The sequence below is a fragment of the Hipposideros armiger genome, unplaced genomic scaffold (genome assembly GCF_001890085.2).
Source record: "Hipposideros armiger isolate ML-2016 unplaced genomic scaffold, ASM189008v1 scaffold_6, whole genome shotgun sequence".
Taxonomy (NCBI): Eukaryota; Metazoa; Chordata; class Mammalia; order Chiroptera; family Hipposideridae; genus Hipposideros; species Hipposideros armiger.
In genome coordinates this window covers 5,107,432-5,131,357 of record NW_017731356.1, presented here as the reverse complement: position 1 = coordinate 5,131,357, position 23,926 = coordinate 5,107,432, and the positions used below count along the sequence as shown (strand labels likewise).

At 36.4% G+C, this 23,926-nt stretch overlaps 2 protein-coding genes across 8 annotated transcripts in view; both read right to left on the bottom strand.

Annotated features, from left to right (window-relative positions):
- Positions 1–23,926, bottom strand: part of RABGAP1L (RAB GTPase activating protein 1 like) — a 457,210-nt gene that overhangs the window by 289,242 nt on the left and 144,042 nt on the right. The window lies entirely within an intron of this gene.
- Positions 1,194–5,695, bottom strand: GPR52 (G protein-coupled receptor 52). Of its 3 annotated transcripts, none has more exons than XM_019648368.1 (2): positions 4,837–5,695; positions 1,194–3,949 (listed from the first exon to the last, which is right to left on the bottom strand). In XM_019648368.1, exon 2 carries the CDS (start codon positions 3,520–3,522, stop codon positions 2,437–2,439), a length of 1,086 nt encoding a protein of 361 aa, XP_019503913.1. In that variant the 5' UTR covers positions 3,523–3,949; positions 4,837–5,695; the 3' UTR covers positions 1,194–2,436. The 3 variants fall into 3 exon arrangements, with proteins under 3 accessions (XP_019503913.1, XP_019503903.1, XP_019503923.1); XM_019648358.1 differs by having other exon boundaries at positions 1,194–3,858; XM_019648378.1 differs by having other exon boundaries at positions 1,194–3,736.

Here is a 23,926-nt window from a genome sequence, read left to right as displayed (position 1 = left end):
GGGGGGGGGGGGGGAAAGCAGTGGAGCCTACTGGTTACGAGCACAGGCTTTGGCGCCAGGTCACCTGAGTGTGAAAGAACCTCTGCCACTGACGGATTCATCTTGGATAAGTCACTTCTCTTAGTTTCCTCATCTCTATAATGGGAATAACAGCAGCTATCGCAAAGGGTTCCAGCGAGGGTTACATGTTATGTGTAAAACGCAACATGGTACCTGGAACATAATTCTTGGTATTAAGAATTCAGAGGAACAGTTGGAGGAGGGAAGTACAGTAAGCATGGCCTTCGGTTTTCTGCACAGGAGATCTCCTGGGTCTCTGCTAACTATATGTACACTCCAAGCTAAAGGAGTCAAAATCTGATTGCCAAATCATATACAGAATGTTGAAGATCCTATTTATGACAACTGAAAAGTTATAGTATTACATTTCCTTGAACTTTGTTTTCCTTGAACTGGTCTGAACTTAAAAGGCACATTTCAACTTATCCAAGATGCCACTGACAAACAGGGGACAGGAATTAGTATAAACAACCCAAGCCACAGAAGTGCAAAACTATTAAATTTTGATCCCAAAACAAGTAAACTTTTGTTACAAGTAAACGTTTTATTAAGCTGAAGCAAAGTCTGATTTTGATATATAGAATACTATTTTATTCTTTATTTTAAACCTTTCTTACATGTTTAAAAATATACAGGGGTTCAGAACAACCTCGGTGAAATGATGACATTTCTATAAAGGAACTCTGAAGTCAAACCGCCAGTGTGCGACAATGGTGGGCTTCCACAGGCACATTTCATTAATGCATTTCGTAAAACAAAGAAATCAAAAAAGTCTGAGAAGAAAAATACTCAGTAGTTTGATATAAATTTTAAAAGTTCTGTCAGGCAGGAAACTTAGGGTAAAAAAGTAAGATTTAGATGTTTTACCACTCACACCTGCTTCATGACGAATTCCCAAGTGCCATTTAGCTATATATCTAAACCCCTGACAATGTATTATACAATTCCATGTAGCATACTAAAAAATAAGCTAATTTACTTTCTGAGTATGAAAACAGATTGTTACCAAAGAAAATACTGACAGCTCTTACCTGCATTAGATCATTAAGTATATTGTGTTCTCAGCAGCACTAAGAATGCAGCTTGGTCTAATATGAATATCTAAATAACAACTAAACAAAAGTATTTTTCTCTTAACAGAAGTTTTTGTATATTTTTTTCCAATGGCGATGACTTAAGGAACACTGATCTATATATTGTGCTAAGAAAACATTAGGCACAGATCACATAATATAATTTACATTTTCTTTGTTGTAAAAAATGTAGTATGTGCAAACGTATCACACAAATGATTAGTTGACAGACAGAACAGTAAGTTTTGTAGACCTAACACAAAAAGGTCAACTTTTTACTCTTAAAAAAAAAAGAAGAACACACCAAGTAGCTTTAAGAGTGGTACCTCACTTCTGGGTGAGTGCTTTGCATCTGCATTAGAGTTCTTGTGGATTTTCTTAAAGGAAAACAAAGCTTACTATAAAGAACAGGACATTATTTGGGCACATGAAATAATTTAAAAGGAACCAAAAAAAATATTTCCAAAACCATTAAAAATATTTAACACAGTATCTCAAACAGGCTAGAGATTGCTTTGTTGGAAGGAATAAATTATTTAACATGATTGCTTTATATAGTAGATTCTTTCATTAGCTAAGACACTTCTGGATTAAGGTACTAAAGGATGCAGATCAAAAAAAATTGAGAGGAAAATAATACAGCAGGCTGTTAGGAAATGGGGGGCGGGGAGCATAATTTTACTGTGATGAAATAAAAATACTGTTTCTTTTTATTCATAGCAGAAAATTTGTGCTGCGGAGATTATAAAAACACAAGCGAAAGGGTTATGTGGCAGGTACTAAAATACAAGGCTTATTATGCATCCTCCATGGAGAGACCACATATGGATTTCAGATCAGTGTGTTTAAAAGTACACTTGGATGCAAAAGATTACACTTTGCCACATATATAATATGTAGCATTTTTCTATAAAGAGCAATTTATATAAGTCGTTTCCACAAACACAAAGAGAGCAAGAGAGACAAGAGGCAGAATGAGAGACAAAAAGACAGAGGAGAGAGTTCAGTGAGAGACAGACACGGAGGGGCTTTGCTCATGTCCTGTGGAAGATCTGAAACACTGTGTTCATCCTCAGCTTCCCATTACTGCACATTTCTACTCACACTACAATTATCTCGTGAGATTACCCTCTATACATCCTTTTCTTTCGTTTTTTTCTCCATGTAAAAAGAAACCTTTAGTCTCTTCATCTCACAGTCAACTATTCAAGTAAATATTTCTCTCGTGGCAAATTTCCAGATGAGTGAAGAATAGGATCCCAAACCACTGTCAGATTATATTTGATTTCCTGTGTAGGTCTCTTCAAATGGAGCAGGAATTAGCCCGTTTCCTGGGTTTGGGGTCTCGTGTTTCCTGATCCTTCATACACAGACAAGACATGCACATTGTCTCGGACAGTCTTCGGAGGCCTAGCCGGAAGACACTGTTGGAAAGGCTGTAAATTACACAGTTACAGAAACTGTTACTTATAGCCAGCCAGGTTGTTAAGAAGGACAGTGTTGGATTGGCCAAGACCCGGGAGCTTTCCAGGAGAAAGTAAATGATATAGGGGAGCCACAGCATGTAGAATACACTGGTTATCCGGAACAAAACCATGGCGTAGCGGCGGTCGGGGCTGTGTCCAGTCTCTCCAGAGGCGCCCACCTCGTGGCTGGGAAATCGGGACCTCCGGTCATGTATCTCTTTGGTGTGCTGCCGGCAAATTTTGAAGATGTGGAAGTAAGTGAAGCAGACAACAAAGGCAGCAGGGGCATACAGTAAACAAACAATGAAGCCCGTGAAATAGGCACTGGTGAGCCAAGAGGTGGCACACCATTCAAAAATGTCACCATGGTAACCAGGTTTCCCCCAACCAAAAAAGGAAGGCAAAAAAATCAGGCAGGAGTAGATCCAGATTAAAATAATGCAAATTCTCAGGCGACAGGGGGTGACCAGTTGATTGTAGGAAAGAGGCTTGGTGATGGCAAGATAGCGATCCACACTAATGCAGGCAAGACATGCCATGGAAACACTTTTGAGAACCGAGATGATATATCCAAAGACCTGGCAAGTCAATGACTCGTGGATACCCGTGGAGTAGTGGAGAAGGGAGAGGGTAGGAACCAGGCAGCTAACTCCAACGAAAAGGTCAGCATATGCCATTGTCTGAATGAAATAGCTGGTGGTGTAATGGTGCAAGAGTGGAGCACAGTGAAAGACAAAGATGACCGTTAAATTCCCAGCAATGATTAGAAATGTCAGCAGGACAATAACGACTGTCTCAAAGATGCAGACGTCCACCGCGCTGTAATGGCCAAATCCCAGTGGGCAGGAGTGGCGCTCCGTCACATTCACAAGGCCACTGCTCAGGTTCACGGTCCTCCATTCAGTCCACCTGGTTTCATTCATGGCTTGGAATTAAGGGACCCTGCAGCCTGGGCTACAGCAAGCCAGTGCCCTGCCCAGCATCTGTTCAACTCTGCATGAGTGTCTGAGAATCAGCTTCGGGAGACGGTGGTAGTGCTGCTGTCACAGCCAAGCATCCCAGGGAGCATCCCAGTCTCTTCATCAGCCTCAGTGCAGCAGTGACACACCTCAGCTTTGGCAGGGAGGGGGGGAGACGCTACAAAGGCGGTGAAAAAGGTCACTCATGAGCTGCCTCTGGTGGTCTCAAACAACTTTTTGTAGACACAAGGCACTTCTAGAGAAAATGGATGTATTACCTTGCACTATAAAAAATTAAATCTGCAAAAAGAAAAATAAATCAATTGTCAAGGGAAGAAAAGCGTCTGTGGGCTGTCTGTCCTCCTCAGAAGGGCTGTTTCTTAGGGATCAACTAGAAAGAATGAGAAAAGAGAAGGTCTGAAACTGTCTCAGGCTTCCTGTTTCATCTATCATGAGGAATGGATTCATATTTAGAATTTAAGTAATTAAGATCTCAGGTTTGGTTGGAAGGCTAAGAAAAAGTTCACTGTGACAAACAGTGTCTTTGGGCTCAGTTGGAGGTTTGATGCTGGTGGGTCAACTTTATGATCCGTTTCGCTCTCATTTCTTTAAAAAGCTAAGAACCACCAACCCCTTTCCCAACAAACGAGTCATCTCTATGTGGGCACAAAGGAGCAGAACAGAGATAACAGACTCTAGGTTGCCCTGTAGTTTTCATGGGAAACAAACACACATATATCTCCAGTAGGGAAGATATAATACAAAATGGGTTAACGCCTGACAAAATATGATAAACTTATGAAGTTTTAATTCTGCATGCAATTTTAAAACATTCAGAAGAAAACAGTTTTAGTCTATTACAGTTACTGGTGCTATCACCAGCAGTGTAATTTATACTTCTTTCTTTTCAAAAGGAAAACAATTGATTTTTGCTATTAATTTCAGCATCAGTAACTGAAAATAACTTTCATTATCTAATATGCCACCTTCCTTATAATGAATCACGATCACAGAATATATAGCACAGAGTTATTTCTCACCTTTGTAACCACACCTATATCTCATCACATAATAGGTAAATATACATGAAATTTAGACAATTAGAGAAACTTTCCTATACACTCTGAGCTGATTTGACTAGAAACGTTGCCATTATTTATTACTTAGGTACTTCTATTAGGCTTCATAGTCTGTGTTTCTCTGCCTTTTCTATTTTCATTAGATGATTACCACAGTAAATCATTACTTCAACTAAATCTTCTGAAAGTGGAAAATTACCTTGTTTGTTATATTTGCAGTTACGTAGCAGCCATATGTTTAAAAAAATGTCTCTTCTATCTCTGCATTCTATTTTGAGCAAGTACTCAATTAACACAGGGGCCATCAGGCAGGTTGTACGATGGTCTTGTTTTAAAATACCTCTAAAGCATCAAGATGAGTTTAAATCCTAGAGTGTGACATACTGAAAGGCTGGCAGGATAGGATCCATCCAAAAGGCTTCCAAGGTCGTTCTGATATAAGGTTAGCATTGTCAAAAGTCTTTTTTAAAGTTCAGGCATTTCAGAGAGTCTCTTGTCAGCCTTTGTTGTCATACCTTTTGAAGAAATACCATGCATTAAAAATAAAAACACTTCCTCAGGAACAAAGCAGCAGCTTCATAGAAAGCATTCTCCCGAAAGTTCTTTTCTCGTGCATCAGCAAGTCATTCAGGGCGGTCCTTCTTTTATAACAGCCACAGGAGAGCCCTCCTTGCACACCCCAGTTTCACTTGTCACAAAATAGTTCTCTCATGATAGGGATAAGGCGATGCTTCTCACCTACACTCACTCTCATCAGCTGCTAGGCTGGGCTGCTTGCTTCGGAAGTCCGACTCACTGTGATGCAGCCCCCAGGATGCTGTTGGGATATTCTTCACAGTCTCTGAGCATCACTGCCTCCACCTGAGCCGGAGCCCTGCTCCTCCTCCTCATCCTGAGCCGATGCAGAACTCACCATCAGAAAGGTGACTCGGTCCTCCTGCCCCAATCAACAGCACAGCCAATGGCTACTGCAGCTGAAACTGTCACTAGGTAACAGTTGCCAGGCACATGCAGGCTTATAGACTTACTCGGCAAGCTCCGATCAAGATTGACAAAAGGAGACAATGAGACTGACCGATCCCTGTAACATGTGAATGGCATGGATGAACTTCTAGAGGTACTCTCCTGAGAGCATTTGTAAAGATTATGTCCTATGGACAGGACAGAAAAAAACAAAACTGGGATACACCTTTAAACCTGCAGAGAAGCTACCACACGGTACTTTGACACTAAAAGTCAGCAGTAATCTAATGCTCATTGGCAGAAAAAACTTATTAATTATTAAACATCAGCTAAGTCTTCATGAAGTCCAGTGATATAGCTACTATTTTTATTCTTTAAAATATAGCTATATTTTGATTACTAGAAGTTAAAAATCACTTAATCTCTCCAATCCCTGCCATTCCCACACTAAACTGCTGAATTTGATATATTCAACTGTACAAACAAAGCATTGGAAATAACACCTGTATACTAAAACCTATTTGGGAAAACATATAAGGTCAAGTATGACCTCAGAAGAACAGGCATTAGAAAAAAACAGAAGGACTGTTTAGTCCACATTTGAACCGAATATAAAAAAGATTCAGAGTCAAAGAATTTGTCATACAATTCTTGAATTAGAAGGAAGTAAAGCTCATTTATTTGATGGAGGTTAAAAACATCTCCATTTATTTTGACTTACTATCGACATTCACTTTTAAAAAGCAAAATCCTTCTGGGGTCAGCACTTTTCTTAAAAGTGCCTTACAACTAATTTACTGATTATTTCAGAATTAAATCAGGAAAATTAAGATGAAAATGGAAGATAGCTAACATTTATTGAGTACATCTTATGTGCCAAGCATTATGCTGTGTGCTTTATATTTTTTTCTCTATAAAAACCTTAAATCTCCATGAAGTATAGTACCATCATTATCATTTTTCAAAGGAAGAAAGCAGGTCCTAGAGAAGGGAAGTATAACTTGCCTACTATTATTACAGCGCTGTAAATCTAGGATTGAAACAGGTCGAAAGTGTTATTCTTAACACCATATTGATGAACCCCGTTCTTTTCTCCTCTCCTTTCCACTGATGGCTACAGTCAAGAAATGTCTAAGAAGAATTCTTCTGGATTTCAAACAATGATTTGTAAAGAACAGAAAGCCCTATTCTTTCCTTCATGTTGAATGGCCTTTCAAGAAGACCATACTATTGCTAAAATCTTCAGGGGTTTAAGTGAAATTATAGAATGGACGCGCATTTCTCATTACAAGAAAAATTTATAAAACAAGTTAGAATAATCTTAGAATGAGAACCATACTGAGGTTTAAAAGTAAATATTTACATTTAATACAAAAAGGCTAATGTAAATAATGCTGCAATGGACATAGGGGGGCATCCAAAGAAAATGAAACACTAATTCAAAGAGATATATGCACCCCTATGTTCACTGCAGCATTATTTACACTACTCAAGATATGGAAGCAACCTAAGTGCCCATCAATAGATGAATGGATAAATAATATGTGGTACACATATACAATGGAATATTACTCAGCCATAAAAAATGAAATTTTGCCATTTGTGACAATATCGATGGACCCACAGGGTATTATGCTAAGTTAAATAAGCCAGGTGAGAAAATCAAATACAGTATGATTTCACTTATACATGGAATCTAAAAAACAGAACAAAAACAGACTCATAGATACCTAAAACCAACTGCTGGTTACCAAAGAGGGGAAGGGCTGAGTGGCAGGTGAATTAGGTTAAGGTGATGAAGAGGTACAAAATTACAGTTGTAAAATAATTGTCATGGGGATATAATGTACAGCATAGGGAATATAGTAAAAAATATTATAACTTTGTATGATGACAGAGGATAACTAGACTTACTGTGGGGATCACTCATAATGTATGATAATGTAGTATCACTATGATGTATGCCTGAAACTAATATGATATTGTATGGCAATTATATGGAATTTCAAAAAATGGATAGAAAGCCCTATTTTGCAGGGAAGCATTTTGACTCTTAGGGATACCTAAGAATATTAAAAATCAAAGAAAATTGGATGTAACTAACATTCTCTTTTACAATAATAATAATTACTCAAAATAAAAATTACATTTGATAAATATTCATAAACGGAGACAGCTCTCCCATTCCATATGAAGAACAATACTAAGCTTTACTACAAAACCACTGAAAAATAAAACACTATCAACTATTAAAGCTACCTCAAGTCACCAAAATCTAAACAAATCATTTTAAAAGTATAGACTTTACACATTTTTAAAACACTTTTGAATTGTAATATTTTGAAAATGAGGGAAATGGCAAAAATAATCTCCTTTAGGGAAGATGAAATATTGGATCACTTTAGTTTAACATGTTTATTTCCCAAAAATCACTGGCAGGGATTTGACTCTAAGACTACTCTAAATAACCCATAATTGTCCACGCTTTGAAAGGTATATGAGGATATGAGAGGGAGAGTTCAAGGAGCAGTGCTTTGACCCACCAAGCTTCCTTCTCTCCTTCCACCAACTTGCACCAAATAGCTGCAGTAGTTCTAACACGATAATGTTCTCCTTTTCAGAAATTAACTCTTTCTACAAGCCCCTCACTTTTCACCCTTTCCATTCTTTTTTTATCTGATTTTAATAAGAATTATAATGTGAAGCTCTAATAACAAAAGACCATTAATATCATATATATTTACATAGCTCATTACATAAAGCATTCTTTGTTTTTATATTAGGCATAATTCTCTTCATTTTCAGGGTCATTAAGTGTTTTATTATTGCCATTCTTAATACAATCATTATCCTTCTCCTTTCAACTGAGGAATGCTAGTTGGGAAATCTCTAAGAGGAATTCATTATTTGGGATTACTTCAGAATTACTTTTAACAGCTAAAACTATATAACTTTATGAGATGATACACAAGTGTTTGATTTTTCACTTACAGTTAAAGATGTTTTATATATTATTTTATATGTATCAATATTTCATTATTAAACATGTAAGCGATTCCAGCAGCTAGTCAATAGGGACAGTAAAGCACGATAGGGACATTAGCCATCAAAGGTAAATAGAATAAACACTAGGCAATGACTCTCAAGGGGGACTACACAACTAATATAATAAAAAGTAAACAAATATAAAGTAAAGGGTTTTTTAAAGTACTTTTTAAATGTACCAAAGGTGTACGCATTCAGAATTTGTCTATTTCTTCAACTGCTCCTCCCATTGGTTAACTCTTCTCCATCCCCACTGCCACTACCCTATGCAAGCTGGCACCATCTTGTGTGTGGATTACTGCAGCAGCTTCTCGTATCATCTGTAGCCTCTCTTCAATCCATTCTGCACAAAAGAGACAGAATATTCTTTCCAAAATGCAAACCCAATTATATCACTCCCCTGTTTAAAAAATTAAAAATTAATAAAAAAACCCACTAAGAATAGAATTACCATATGACCCAGCAATCCCTCTTCTGGGTATCTATCTAAAAACTCTGAAAACGTTTATCCGTAAAGATATATGCACCCCTATGTCACTGCAGCATTATTCACAGTGGCCAAGACAAGGAAACAACCAAACTGTCCTTCGATAGATGATTGGATAAAGAAGATGTGGTCCATATACACAGTGGAATACTACTCAGCCATAAGAAAAGATGAAATACTGCCATTTGCGACAACATGGATGGATCTTGAGATTATCATGCTAAGCAAATAAGTCAGAAAAAGTCAAGAACCATATGACTTCACTCATGTGTGGGCTAGAAAACTGAAAGCAACAAACAAACAAGACAAACAAACAAACAAAAACTCACAGACACAGACAACAGTTCAGTGGTTACCAGAGGGTGAGGGAGGAGGGGGTGGCAGAAGAGGGTGAAGGGATCAAATACATGGTGACGGAAGGAGCACTGACTCTGGGCGATGAACACACAATGCGATATACAGATGACGTATTACAAAGCTGTATACTTGAAATCTATATAATTTTACTAACCAATGTCACCCCGATAAAGTTAATAATAATAAAAAAAATACTTCAGTGATTTCACACGGCCCTTAGGGTAAAGTCCTAACAGGTCCTATGAAATCCAGTCTCCATATATCTATCCAATCTTACCTCTAGTCTATGTTGTTTAGTATTAGCTAAACTGGCTCTACCTCCCCCCACTCCACCCACCCCTCAGTCCTACATACATCTTCTGTGTTCCCTAGTGCCTTAAGTTATCTGTACCTGCTGCTTACTATGCTATCCCACTTCTTGTAGTTAATTCAGATGCAATCTTCAGGTTTCAATTAAAATACCACCTCCTCAGGGAAACCAGATTAGAATTCCCAGATTAGACCAGATTCCACACTTATCATAGTTTATAATAATCTATTTCATTCAATTGCGTATTCCTGACTAGATTGCTCCATGAAAGGAGCAACATCTGTTTTGTTCTTCATTTTCTCTCAAGTGCCTACACTGCAGTGTTGGGTGCAGAATAGGAGTTGAACAAATAAACATTGACTATAATTTTAATATAAAGCATATAAAAATAGCTTGAAGAGTCTAGTCTATAAGACAGAAAAACATTACTAACCAGTTTTGTGACACTCGAATACACAAAGCTCCTTGCAATCCCTTGTATGACATACAAGCTTCACAAGAGAGCTATAAAATATATGACCAAATTTCAGGGGGGAAATAGTCTTCTAATATATTCAAATTATGAGTAACATTTATCGCTACCTCTACCTAACACCAATTCAATATGAATATCTGACTAGTGCTTTGAAAAATCGTCTCTACCAAGACATAATGATGACTTATTTATGGACAATGCTGCAAGATGCAGTATCAACGTAGTTTCAATATAGCACTATTAAATGTGGTATCAACGGTATCAAGGCAACTTGGTGGAAGTATTAACGAAAAAATAAACCCTCTGAAGTGGCACAAATACACTCCACTGATTTAGTGACTTCTCAAAAACAAAAAAATAAGTTTATATTGTTAACTTCATTTCATTACAAGGCAAGCTATTAACAATTAAAAATATTTAACAAGTGTTAAGTTTGTGGCACTGCAGAAGGAAACTTCTCAACCTGGGAACCTACGGGAAACACTCTGCGGGAAAACCTGCAGCTAATATTACATTTAATGGTGAAAGAGTAAATGCTTTCTCCTTAAGACTGGAAACGAGGCAAAGATGTCTGCTCTCACCACTTCAGTGCACATGGTACTGGAGGTCCCAGCCAGAATAACAGGCAACAAAAAGAAATATTTAAATCATACAAGAAAAGGAAGACATGATTGCAGACATAAGAAATACTAAAAAAAAAAAAAAAACTTTTTCCAAAACCCATTAACATTAATGAGTAAATTTTGTCAGAATACAAGGTCAACATACAAAAATCATTGCATGTCTATACACTTTCAACAAACAATAGTAAATAAAATTTTTAAATAATAAACCATTCACAATAGCCTCACAAAACAAAAAATATGAATTGATTTAACAAAAGATGTATAAAACCTCTACCCTGAACACTACAAAATGTCACTGAGAAAAATTAAAATGTCCTAAGTAAATGGAGAGATACACCGCCTTTATGGATTAGAAGATTCAATATTGCTAAGAATGTCAGTTTTTCTCAAATTGACCTATAGGTTTTTTGCTATTTCAATTAAAATCTAAGCAGATATTTTTAGAGACCTAACAAGTTCTTTCTAAAGTTGATATATAAAAACAAAAAACCTAGGATAGCTCAAACCATCTTGGGAAGGGATAAAAAATAGTTGGAGGACTGGCACAACCTGATTTCAAGACTTATAAAGCCACAGTTATCAAGACTGGCATAGGATAGATAAACAGATCATGGAAAAGAACAGAGTCCAAAAATAAACCCACTCTTATCAACTGAATTTCAACACTCTAAAACAAGTCAGGAGAAAAGAAAATGTTTTCAGTGGATGGTAGTAGAAAATTTTGGATATCTGTATTTTTGGATATCTGGAGAAAGTATACTTAGACCCCTTATTTATACCATAGACAAAAAACATTTGAGACGATCATAGATCCAAGCAGAAAAATTAAAATTATAAATATGTAGCTTCTAGAAGAAAACATCCTAAAAGAACATTTTCATGACATGACAGTAAACAAAGAGTTCTTAGAATACTGAAAGCAATAAATATAAAAGAAAAAATTAATAAATTATACTTAAAATTAAAATATTGCTTTCAAAAGATATCATTAAAAAATCGGTAAGCAAGTCAAAAGAATGGAAAAAATATTAGTAAAACATATATCTAACAAAGGAATTGTACTCAAAATATATAACTGATTCCTATAATTTGTTAATAAAAATACAAATAATGCAATTTAAAAATGGGAGAGCACTGGCACAGACACTTCACAAAGGAAGATACACAAATGGCCAACAAGACAATGAAAAAGTGCTGAGCACCAACAGTCATCAAGAAAAAGCAAACAAAAATCACAGTGAGATACCATTATATACCCACCAGAATGGTTAAAATTAAAACACTGATAAATACTAAATGTTGCTAAGAATGCCAAACAACTGAAACTCATAAATTCCTAGTGGTAATATAAAATGGCCCAGCTGTGAAAAAGTTTGGGAGTTTCTTATAACATTAAACAAACCTACCCTATGATCCATCAAATCTACCCAATAAAAACAAAAATATATATCTGTATAAAAACTTGTATAAAAAAAGTACATAGTAGCTTTACTTTAAATAGCTCCAAACTGGAAACAATCATACATCCATCAATAGGGGAATGGATAAACAAACTGTGACACGTGATACAATGAAGTTCTGGAACAGGTAAAACTAATTTTTGATAAAAGAAAGCAGAACATCGTTGCCTCAGTGTGTGTGTGTGTGTGTGTGTGTGTGTGTGTGTGTGTGTGTGTGTGTGTGTGTGTGAGAGTGTGTGTTGAGTGGCAAAAGGTGTAAGGAAACTTTCAGGGATGATAGAAACGTTTTACATCTTGATAGCTGTGGGTTACATGCATGCATACGAGTACATGTCAAAACTCACAAAAATGTAATATGTAACATCTTTGCATTTCACCTAGATGCAAGTCACAGCAAGAGAACGATACAGCTATGACTGCACATGCATGTTTCAAGCGCTCCATGTCTGTGTAAAACCATCAAATTAGAGCCCTAAACTGAGTAAATGTTAAGGCACTGCCAGGAAATCATATGTATTGATCTTTGAAAAGAAAAACACCAGAGTCCTCCCAAAGCAATGTCCGTCAGGAATGAGAGCTACTGAGCTGTCTGAAAGAACACATGCTGCGTGCGGGACAGAATCAGCACATCGGCCTGTACCTGCTCTCACACCCTCTGAATCAGCACAGCTGACTCAGGGCCCGGTGTTTGTACTCACAGGCACAATAGCCCAGATGCAAGTGAGATGCTGTGTGAGAAAAGCCTCCTTATCAAATGCCAGTTACACAACACTGAGATGCCCACGCGGGCTGCGATCTAAGACGACTGGTCAAGAATGCAATACCTGTGGGAGATTCCATTATTTTTAATCAATCACAAAGGAAAATGGAGGAAAAAATACAATTTACATGTATGTTTAACTCTTGGTGGGGGAAATCCTCAAACATAAAATATATAATTAAAATCTAATTGGTCAAAAATAGTATGCAGAGCAATCAAATAAAACCATGTTACAGTATGGCTTTTCCATTTTCTCCAAGTTGCGGCTTTACCTATAATAAGCATTAAGTTTGAAGACTAGGACAGGCCAACTTAAGGAAGAGAGTACAGGCTTTGGAATGAGCCAGGTGGGGCTGGCATACTGGCTGCAGCACGCATTACCTGTGAGGCCTTGGGTATGTCATCCTCTCCATGTGTAAAATTGAGATGATAATACCCACCTTTTCAAGTTGGTTATTTAATTAAAAACTAAAAATAAACCTTGAAAAGCACATAGCAGTTTTTCATTCAAAGCTCACTGATAGGAAGGTAAGCATATTCTTTACTATCAACTTGCTTTTGTTTAATCATTTCTCAAGAAACTACTCCCACAAGTAACTGGCTTGCATGGGGAAACTAATAACAATACTTGCACTATTCTATTGAGTTGCCAGCTCCCTCAATCAATCCCTTGGTCAGCAACACAGGAACCCAAAAATTACCAAACCTCAGTCTATGAAGACCTCAGTAACATGGATCCTGCCTTTCCCAAAATAGCTGAGACTATCTCTTTTGAAATTTTAAAAATTTTGTTTTACTCCATCAAATTTTACATTTAAATCTTTATAACAGGTATCGTCTACTCCTCTGCCTTCTTCATCTGGGAATTGTGAACATAATTTAATGTTACCTGGTAGGCTGGAATCATCAGTGTTAACATCAATTAGAACACGTGATATAATCATACTGCTGCAGCTGCTGATTTCAATTACATGTGTATTCAGATATACACATAAAAGAGACTGGCTTAATTTGTACAACTAACTGGGCATCTAGAAAAGAATATATAGCTCCCTATATTTTCTGACTCTATTTTCATAGCAAATATAGCAGTACCCCTCCTTCTTCTAATTCACTATCTTTAATTTTCTAGAGCCTTAAGTATCAGAAATTACACTTACAGGAATTTTTTTTTCTCAAAAAGTAAATAGCAGAACTGCTCTGTGAGTAAAGTGCCATAGCTCAGGCCTCGGCTGTCAGTTATTTCTAGATAGGGGAGGTGGTAACTGTTTTAGTATGGCAATAGATATGACAAATGCACTTAAAAATAACACAGGAAAAGGAAATTCCAAGCTTTCTTATATTTTCCATGAAAGAGCTATCCATCAATCATGTTGTTCTCTTACTTTATGAAATAACCAATCTGGAAATTAAACTGTTTCTAATAAGATTTTTATATCAATGAAATCCCATCAACTATTAATATTATCTCACAGAAAGAGTTCAATACAGCCACTTTCATTTAATTTTTTGTACAGTAAAAACATAGAGCAAAAAGTTGAACCTCAAAACATATCCTTCAAAAGTCTGTTAAAATTGTATGGAAACAGAATTAGACAATTATATTTTAAGTAATGGATTCACATTATAGGAAGAAATGTTGATTCCAATTTATTTTTTATTAAAAGAGATTTTCTATTATAAAAAAATTCTATATTTTAAGATATCTTATTGTTATGGCAACTGAAGCGCTAAAAATAATAAAGAAATATCAAAGTTGTTATAGCAACTGGAACTTTAAAAAGCCTTCAAGTGTAAAGTAAGCAAACCTTTGCTTGGCTTGAAATGCAACATCTATGACTCAGTTTTCAAAAAAAAAATTGAAATACTCATGTTCTTGTCTTCACAAATTGTCTCTGGAGTCCAAATTTTAAAACATAGCCTTCAGAATAAGAGTTGAAATATTTTTTATATTCCTATATCCCTCATCATTCTATACATATGCAACAGTGTGGCTTTGATCATTATACAAGTTATGGAACTCCATGAATAGCAAGAAATGTTGATTACTCAACAAATGCACGTTGATTGAACTCAACTATTCAGAGTTGACACAAAATCTGGGTTTTCTGGTCTCCTGACTTGCTTCTTACCTCCAATCTTCACTGCTCTCCTCTAGAATACATTAAAGGTGTTAAAGGTCTATCATTGTCAATATGCTTTGCCCAGACTCATCCAAACAGAGTCCAATATGATTAAAATTTTACTGAGGGCTATTGCATGCTAGGTATTGTTGGAGGTTCTGGAACCTTCTCTATAGAGGTCACAGTCCAGTAAGGCATGAACTAAAATAGGAATAGAATGAGGTTTGCAGGAGAAAGTTCATGGAGATCCTATAAGCAGTATTAAGGTCTTTGAGGTCTTTAAACCTGAAAGTAACATAAATTGATTATTTTCCCAGAGATAGCCAGATTAAGAAATTACAATTTTAGATTTACACGCTTTGCATTAGAAATTCAAAGTAAGTCTTTAGTTTCATATTTTCATTTGTCCCTTTCTAATAATGATCAAGATTCAAGTGACAATTGTAGTATGGTGCTAACACAGCACATTTCTCTAGCATTTATGGACTGAAGAGAATTGGCTGGGAATAGACCCCTATGTATGTCTCGCCATATCCTTCTGCTTGACTGTATTCTTTACCCATCTCCTTTTTAGTATTTTTTCCCCTAAGGAACACTGGCTTATTTTTAAGCTAGCCGTGGTTTGTCTTGTGAGCTAGTACAGGTGACTTGAGAAGTTCAGACTGGGCTTGGTGGGAAAGAGAGCCAGGTTTATTTCCTTTAGACCCAGAAAGTGAGAGCTGCAGCTTCTGGTTCATAAAGCCTCCTGCTATATAGTCTGACAACTCTGTAGAACGAGAATGCTTTCATAAACACAAACTCTTCCCTTACCCACCTTACTGGAGAAGATGACTCATGACGACCACTACTGTTTTAATATGTAGCCCAATACAATCCAATTGCCTTTTATTAAAGTGAATAACTGTTACTGTCCTTTAGATGAATAATTTGCAATACCTTGCTTTATTCTTAACTCATGATTATTAGTATCATCCAACAAAATCTTATTTATCCTAATTTTTACAAAAAAAGAATATAAGCTTTTAATAACATCAAACTGTGCCTTCGAAATAAAATTGTTAATAGCAAACAGATAATTTGATCATTATATTTAACAATGTAGTAATTTACATACATGCAGTGCCTATAGGATTAATTTTATAATAGTTCTTGGATTTCTACTTGTTTATGCCATATATATAGTGTATATGTATATGTACATATTATACATTTATACTATTTCTCAAACTGGATTGAAGGAATCTTTGAGAGTATATCTGTAGTGGTCCATAAATATAACATATATTTTTTTAATTTTCAGTTTTACTTTCAGAACCATCTAAAACCTTTACTAGAAGTAGATTCTGATAATCTGGTTGCTATCTCATAGCAAAGCACTATTCTGCAATATCGATGCCAACATTTGTTGAAGCATTTACCATGTGTTGAAGCCAAGTTGTTCTTAATTTGTTGCAAGCTAAGAAAGTAGAACATAAAGGCATTTAATACGTAAATGATGCACCAACTGAAGGTCACATGACCTAACAACACTCTATACAAATAAGTTTCTCCGGTGGGTTGGAAACGTGTGCTGGGAAAACTTGAGTCATCTGAAGACACATGGCCCTATAAATGTGCCAAGATCAAAAAAATCTATATTGTAGCTGTCAGGATCACATTTACACTGTGGGCAGCAATTTAATTTCAGGAAAATAGCCTCCTCTGTAACATTAAATGAATAAAGTAAATATACATTCTTATTGATTTTATAATTTGCTTATATTAGATTTATTATGGTCACAAGAGCTAAAAGTTTAAAGAGCTTATATTTAATTTTATACTGCCATATATGTAGGTGACAATGAAATAATATTTATTGTCAACACTGGTAGAAGGGGATCGCTGAGGACTTCCCCCCACCAATAAAATATTGTGGCATATTATTCAAAGTTGAAAACCCTGACACATACAGTTGCTGATATTTAAAAGATGTCTTTTAATAATGATGATTAAGTACTCTGGCAATATAAGCGAAAGGGAAGCAAAGCTAAAGAAAACTAACTAGGCTGGTAAGAAACTAACAATATCTGAGTCTGTGCCCATAAGCTTATGGAAAATCTCCAATTATAAGTCATCTGAACAGATGGAAAAAGTTATAAGAGATGATATAATGATCATAAGATGCTCATTTAAACATACATTTGCTTTTACATGAAAACGCTAAAGAAATGTCTTGATTATGACTGTCTCCTCCACAAACTCCTCCCACACCCCATTTCCACCCCATACACTGCACTGCCAGCTCCTAGACCTACACAACTGTCATGTATCTTTCTATCGCTCATGGAGCCCAACACGCAGTGCTTCAGTCACAGGTATGCAGCACATGTTTGTTGAAAGATGATATTTCTGTTGACTCGGCACTTTCTCAACCCAAAGATCTCATACTGTTTTATAAATAGACATTACCAACTTTGTAAATATAGTCTATGGCCTACTCAAGATGACATTAAAAATACGATGCAAGAGGAAATGTCAACAGAAAGAAATGGGATGAAAATCGTCTAACCCTCAGACCAGGGAGGCATTAACCACAAGATCATTAAAAGTCTGTTGCAGGGACTTCAAATAATTTACTTAACAATTTAATTCATGGACCAATAGAGATTTGAGTATATTCAACCATCTTCTTCACTAGTTTATGAGCGCCTCTAAAACTCGTTCTTGTTATGTTATACTCCGTGGCAAGCAGTGCCCGGCACATAATAGAAGATAATAATATTTGCTAAATAAATTGACTTATTTGTGTGCCTCCCCTGCTGAATATCAACACAAAAGATTATTTTATAAAGCTAGAGTCTAATCTAGAATAAACAGCAGGATTCTCTTAAAACATCAGAAACTGGGGTGGCTTAAACTCACCCAAAATATAAAGCGTTTTTAAAAGAAAGCTAAAAATATTATACTTCCTCATCATCTTTGGGTCATGCTATGGGGGAATGAGAAAAATAAAACAGGCGATTGACCTACATCTGCTAGTACAACTTTGTTTTTCACCAGGCAGCTTCAAAGCTAAGTGGCTAAAGTGATTTGGTAGCATAGGGAACAACTCAGAACATTGGACCTTTGACAGAAATCACTTTTAAGAGACAGAAATTGAGGAAGGAAAGAATAAACCTATTATGCTGTTTTCAAGACATGCCTAAAAATAATAAATGTTGCTAAACTGGCAGTAAGGCTAGTAAGAAAATGTCGCTCTTAAAAAGAATTGGGATCGAAGAAGAAAATGTGATTAAAAAAGGAATTAGAAGACTGGAGTAGGGATCAGCAATCGGTTTGGTAATGTTGGCCCACTCAGCAGACCCTGCAAATGTTTACAACTCCTGAGTCGGGGGCTAGGACTTTGAATGTCCACAGGCACATAAACGCACACACCATATTCACAGAATAAAGGTCCCTGTTAGTCTAACACTGACATCCCTATGATGCCAGCTTCCGCCCAGCAACGCTCCAGATGTTTTCAGGGACGACACGCACAGGCTCAGTCAAGTGTCGGTCTGCAGCAGGGACTCGTCACAAACGTTACCACCCTCTGCTCTTCCATTCACTCTCTCCTACCCACCCCTATTTTCAGATGCTGAAATAACCTGGTACACAAGCAGTAGAAAATGGACAGTTTATAGAAATCGTTATTTAAAAATTGAGGAAAATATATAATTTTGTTCAACAAACACTATGCTTTGGGTTAAAAGCAGATTCTTATAGGATTTTAATGTGCCAATAAAATGCTTTAATTGAGTATTTAAAATTCAGAACCCTAACACCAAGTAATCTACAATCCACATTTACACTTTGAAAAAAGAGCTCACAGAATTTTATTAATACCCAATATTCTGAAGTGCCTTGTAAGTAACAATGAAATAAATCAACTTCTGATTCTTTTGTTTCTTTTATCATATATTAAGTATCCCCAGGGCTGTGCCTTTTGAATAATATCAAAACCTTAGAGTGTTAACCATCCAGTCTTTCAGCAGTCTTCCCAGGAAGAAGGCATGCATTAAGATGTATTTGTGAAAGAAAAGTTTTAGAAAATTGTAGAAAACCATTTGTCCGGTATCCCTAGTATATTTTTATACTCATGAATTTGATAGCTCTAGCTGTTTAAATGCTTACATATGCAAATATTACCTGGGTACCAAAAGATAGCTGTAGAAATGTCAGGGATTCTAGTTGCAGTGACGGGTTGGAGTGACATTTTCCTTAATAACTCCTTTTATAAATGTACCGCCCAAGCTGAATGTCATTATGGGACTATTTATAATTTAGAGCTTTCTGTCATGATGATTTTATGCCCTGACATGGCACAAAGTAGGCTGGAAACAGCTGTATGCCCCAAAGGGAAATGAAATTATTGGTGGTGTTCAAGAGTGAAGGTATTAAACACGAAAGTGCATGTATTTCTTGTAGAACTTCATGAGAATGATGATGGCTAATTGACTGTAACACACGGTAAAATTATGCCACTCAACCAGTAACAATTACAATAACAAATGTTATTCCACCAATAAATTTTCTTCCTTCTAAGTACATGAAACTTAATTATAAACATTGGGTTGTCAGAAAAGTCATGACACATGTTTGCGACAGATGGCGCTAGTTCAATTTTGGAAGTACTAGAGTCATTCACATCTATGTTATTACTATGTCATTTGACAGCTGAAAGTTCTAGCTTCATTCTAAAAAAAATGAGCAATTTGGTTAAGTTTTGGAGATTTTACAACAAGTTGAAGATGGAAGACCAAGCTGTGCATTTTTGCCATATTTTACCGTTTTTCTTACATAAAGGGAAGAACGTGCATCAAGCTTGTGAAAAGTTACATAAAGTTTATGGTGACAATGCTCTACAAGGATGTCAGTGCCAACGATGGGTCACGAAATTCCGTGCTGGTGATTTTGATCTCAACGACGTTCCACCTCGGTCAGGGAGGCCCACCGAGGTTGATGATGACAAAATAAAGGAATTGATCGAGTCAAACCCACGTTACACGACACGAGAGATTGCAGAAACATTGAACATCCATCATTCAAGCTTTCACGACCACCTGAAGAAGCTGGGATACATAGCAAGCTCGATATTTGGGTTCCGCATGAAGGTCATCTGACGGCATGTATAAGCATCTGCAATATGCTCATTAAACATGAGGAAAACGATCCTTTTTTGAAACGACTGATAACTGGTGATGAGAAGTGGATTGTTGACAAAAATGTGGTGCACAGACGGTCTTGGTCCCGACGTGATGATTCGCCTCAAATGACATCGAAATCAGACATTCATCAGAGGAAGGTTATGCTCTCAGTGTGGNCAACAGATGGCACTAGTTCATTTTTGGAAGTACTAGAGTCACTTGCATCTATGTTATTGCTATGTCATTTGACAGTTGACAGTTCTAGCTTCATCCTAAAAAAAAACAAACAGCGTTTGGTTGAGTTTTGGAGATTTTACAACAAGTTGAAAATGGAAGACCAAACTGCATTTTTGCCATATTTTACTGTTTTATTTCCATAAAGGGAAGAATGCGCGTCAAGCTTGTGAAAAGTTGCATAAAGTTTATGGTGGCAATGTGCTATAAGAATGTCAGTGCCAGTGACGGTTCATGAAATTCCGTGCTGGTGATTTTGATTTCAATGACGCTCCTCGGTCAGGGAGGCCCACCGAGGTTGATAACAACAAAATAAAGGCATTGATTGAGTCAAACCCATGTTACACGACACGAGAGATTGCAGAAACAATGAACATCCATCATTCAAGCATACACGACCACCTGAAGATGCTGGGATATGTAAGCAAGTTCAATATTTGGGTTCCGCATGAACTCAAAGAAGTTCATTTGATGGTGCGTATAAAACATCTGCAGTATGCTCATTAAAGTGAGGAAAATGATCCTTTTTTGAAGAGACTGATAACTGGTGATGAGAAGTGGATTGTTTACAACAATGTGGTTTGCAAACGGTCTTGGTCCCAACGTGATGGTTTGCCTCAAATGACATCGAAAGCAGACATTCATCAGAGGAAGGTTATGCTCTCAGTGTGGTGGGGTTTTAAGAGTGTCATGTTTTTCAAGCTCCTACCAAGGAACCAAACAATCAATTCGAATGTGTACTGTAGGCAGTTGGACAATTTGAACAAATCCATCATCCAGGAACGTCCAGAGCTTGTTAATTGTAAAGGAGTTGTGTTCCATCGCAACAACGCGAGACCACACACAAGTTTGATCACCCGTCAAAAATTATTGGAGCTTGGATGGGATGTGTTGCCACAGCCACCATACTCGCCTGACCTTGCACCGTCAGACTTCCACTTGTTTCGCTCTCTTCAAAACTCCTTGCATGGTATAACGTCCAATTCAGACGAGGCTGTAAATCAGCACCTTGTTCAGTTTTTTGCAAATAAAGACAGGTCCTTCTATGAACAAGGAATTATGAAGCTCACTGAAAGATGGCAAAAGGTTATCGAACAGGCAATATATCATTGATTGGTCTTTGTTCTTTATATAAATAAATGACCTTTCAAAAACATAGACAAAATACGTCATGACTTCTCCGACAACCCAATATAACTCTAATCCTTCGAGTTCCCTAATAAACTACATGTATGGCACTACTAAAATTAAATGGTTATTGTGCACAAAATGGGTATTAAAAAGGTTTTGGAACATTTCAGACAAATCATTTACCCAATAACAATGGAATGTCTTTACATTTGTAAATGTTAACATTGCATAAAGTGGGTTCGACTAACATAAACAGATTCAAGAGAAAAATGACAATTATTAGGTAACATGAGGAAGCTCTGTATTTGTGGAAAAAGCTGGTCTAAACCCCACCATGAATAAAAGACAGTAAAAGGGATAATCAGACTAAGGTGTCTGTTTTTGTTTTGTTTTGTTTTGTTCTGTTCTGGTTTATTTACTCAGTTTTTAAAATCCATTAGAATAAAAAATATTAGTCTATGTCTCATTTGTTCCTTATATTTTAGGGGAGTTTCAGAAGAATTTAAGTTTGTGGAGAATTTTGAATATAATCATGGCAAATATGCTTCATGTCTCAGGCAAATGCTACTATTAGAAACGAGAAAAGAAAGTTCTAGTTAACTTACTCACTGGATGACAGGGAGAAAGTCACTTGAGTTCACTCAGTTCCGAATGCCTCATCAGTCTCATTTATGAAAGGAGATACTGTACTTACCAAATGAAGCAAGCAACAGCAACAGCAGATGCTTTTTTAAGTTCTAGAGAACCCTGAAATTTTTATATTCACAAGGGTACCTACTAAGAATATTATCAATGTGGACTGGGACACAAAGGCCGTAGACATAAGAGATACAGAAAACTACTGATAAAGAATAACATACTACAGTATCTGTTCGTTACACAGGTCAAATCTTATCTACAGCAAATGCCATAACACATTCCAATGAAGAAACTCAGCATGACAAAAAGATTCCCCATGCTGTGGCTGATGGCCCACACATCTCAAATAATATTCAGAATATAAGAGTCTTCCTTACCAACTGAAACAGAAAAAAATAAAAAGCGTAGAAAGTTCTCTATTATTCATTTGCACTGACCAACAAAGACAATTTAACCATTCTGTTCTAAATGTTAAATGATAATCCTATGCTGTTGGCTTATTTTAATTCCACAAAAACTTGCATTCCATTTGTACACTACAATTTTTTAACAATAATATTACCAATAAAGTGTTAATCATGACACAGATGAAACATAAAGGTGTGTTGTAAATGATGCAATACACAGATCAATCAATGAGTTGAAGGCTGGAATTTATTCCTGTTTTTATTTCATAGCAGCAAAAAGACACTTTTGAAAGAGTGTGACTTCAAGGAGATTACTGTACTGAATGTGGTTTGAATCACTCAGCACCTTTTTCCATCACCTTTTTGTTTTCTATGAAGCAAACAAAAAGCCAACAGCTGCCCAATTTTGATTTAAAATATGGTTATTATTTATTTAAAATATGGTTGAGTACACATGGCGGAGATGCCTTCAAGTCTAAAAAGTATATGATAAAATGTTTCTAAAAGCCAGGACAACATGTATTTTTATCATTATCAAAAAGCATTTAATCACGAAAGAAATTCAGAAATGACATGGACTTGAGGGAAGAAATGAAGGTTACATCTGCATTTTACAAATTTTAAATGTCAGGTTGAGAATCGAAACATAGCAGAAGTTAACCTGAGCCAGTGCCTGTGCTTATCCTAAGGGCGTGAAGTCTGAGAGGTAGGCACATAAAGGTTATTATTTCCACGTAAGTACATCTTGTTCTCAGCCAACACCACTAAACACAGCCATTTTACAACCTCTCTTTGGTAGTGAGTCGGGAAAAAACAAATATATCCTACATTCCACATAGGCCACGAAAACATTATCACACGTTTTCCTGCATCATTCAGTAAACTTTTTCTTGTAAGCCTATTGTATACTATGCTTTCTTTTTGAAATCCTTTGGTTTGAGTCAAGTACATCTTTTCTTATAAACTGAAGTAACAAGATGCTTCTCAGATCATTTTCCTTTGGCCTACATATCCCAAAATAAATATATTTCTTTTCTGTTTCTGAAAAGAAAGAAAGTTTAGTTCCAAACAGATGTCATATATAAATCAAAAGTAAAATGAACACTT

Excerpts from the sequence above, each read along its gene's own strand:
- GPR52 (XM_019648368.1), bottom strand. The coding sequence starts at position 3,522 with ATGAATGAAACCAGGTGGACTGAATGGAGGACCGTGAACCTGAGCAGT.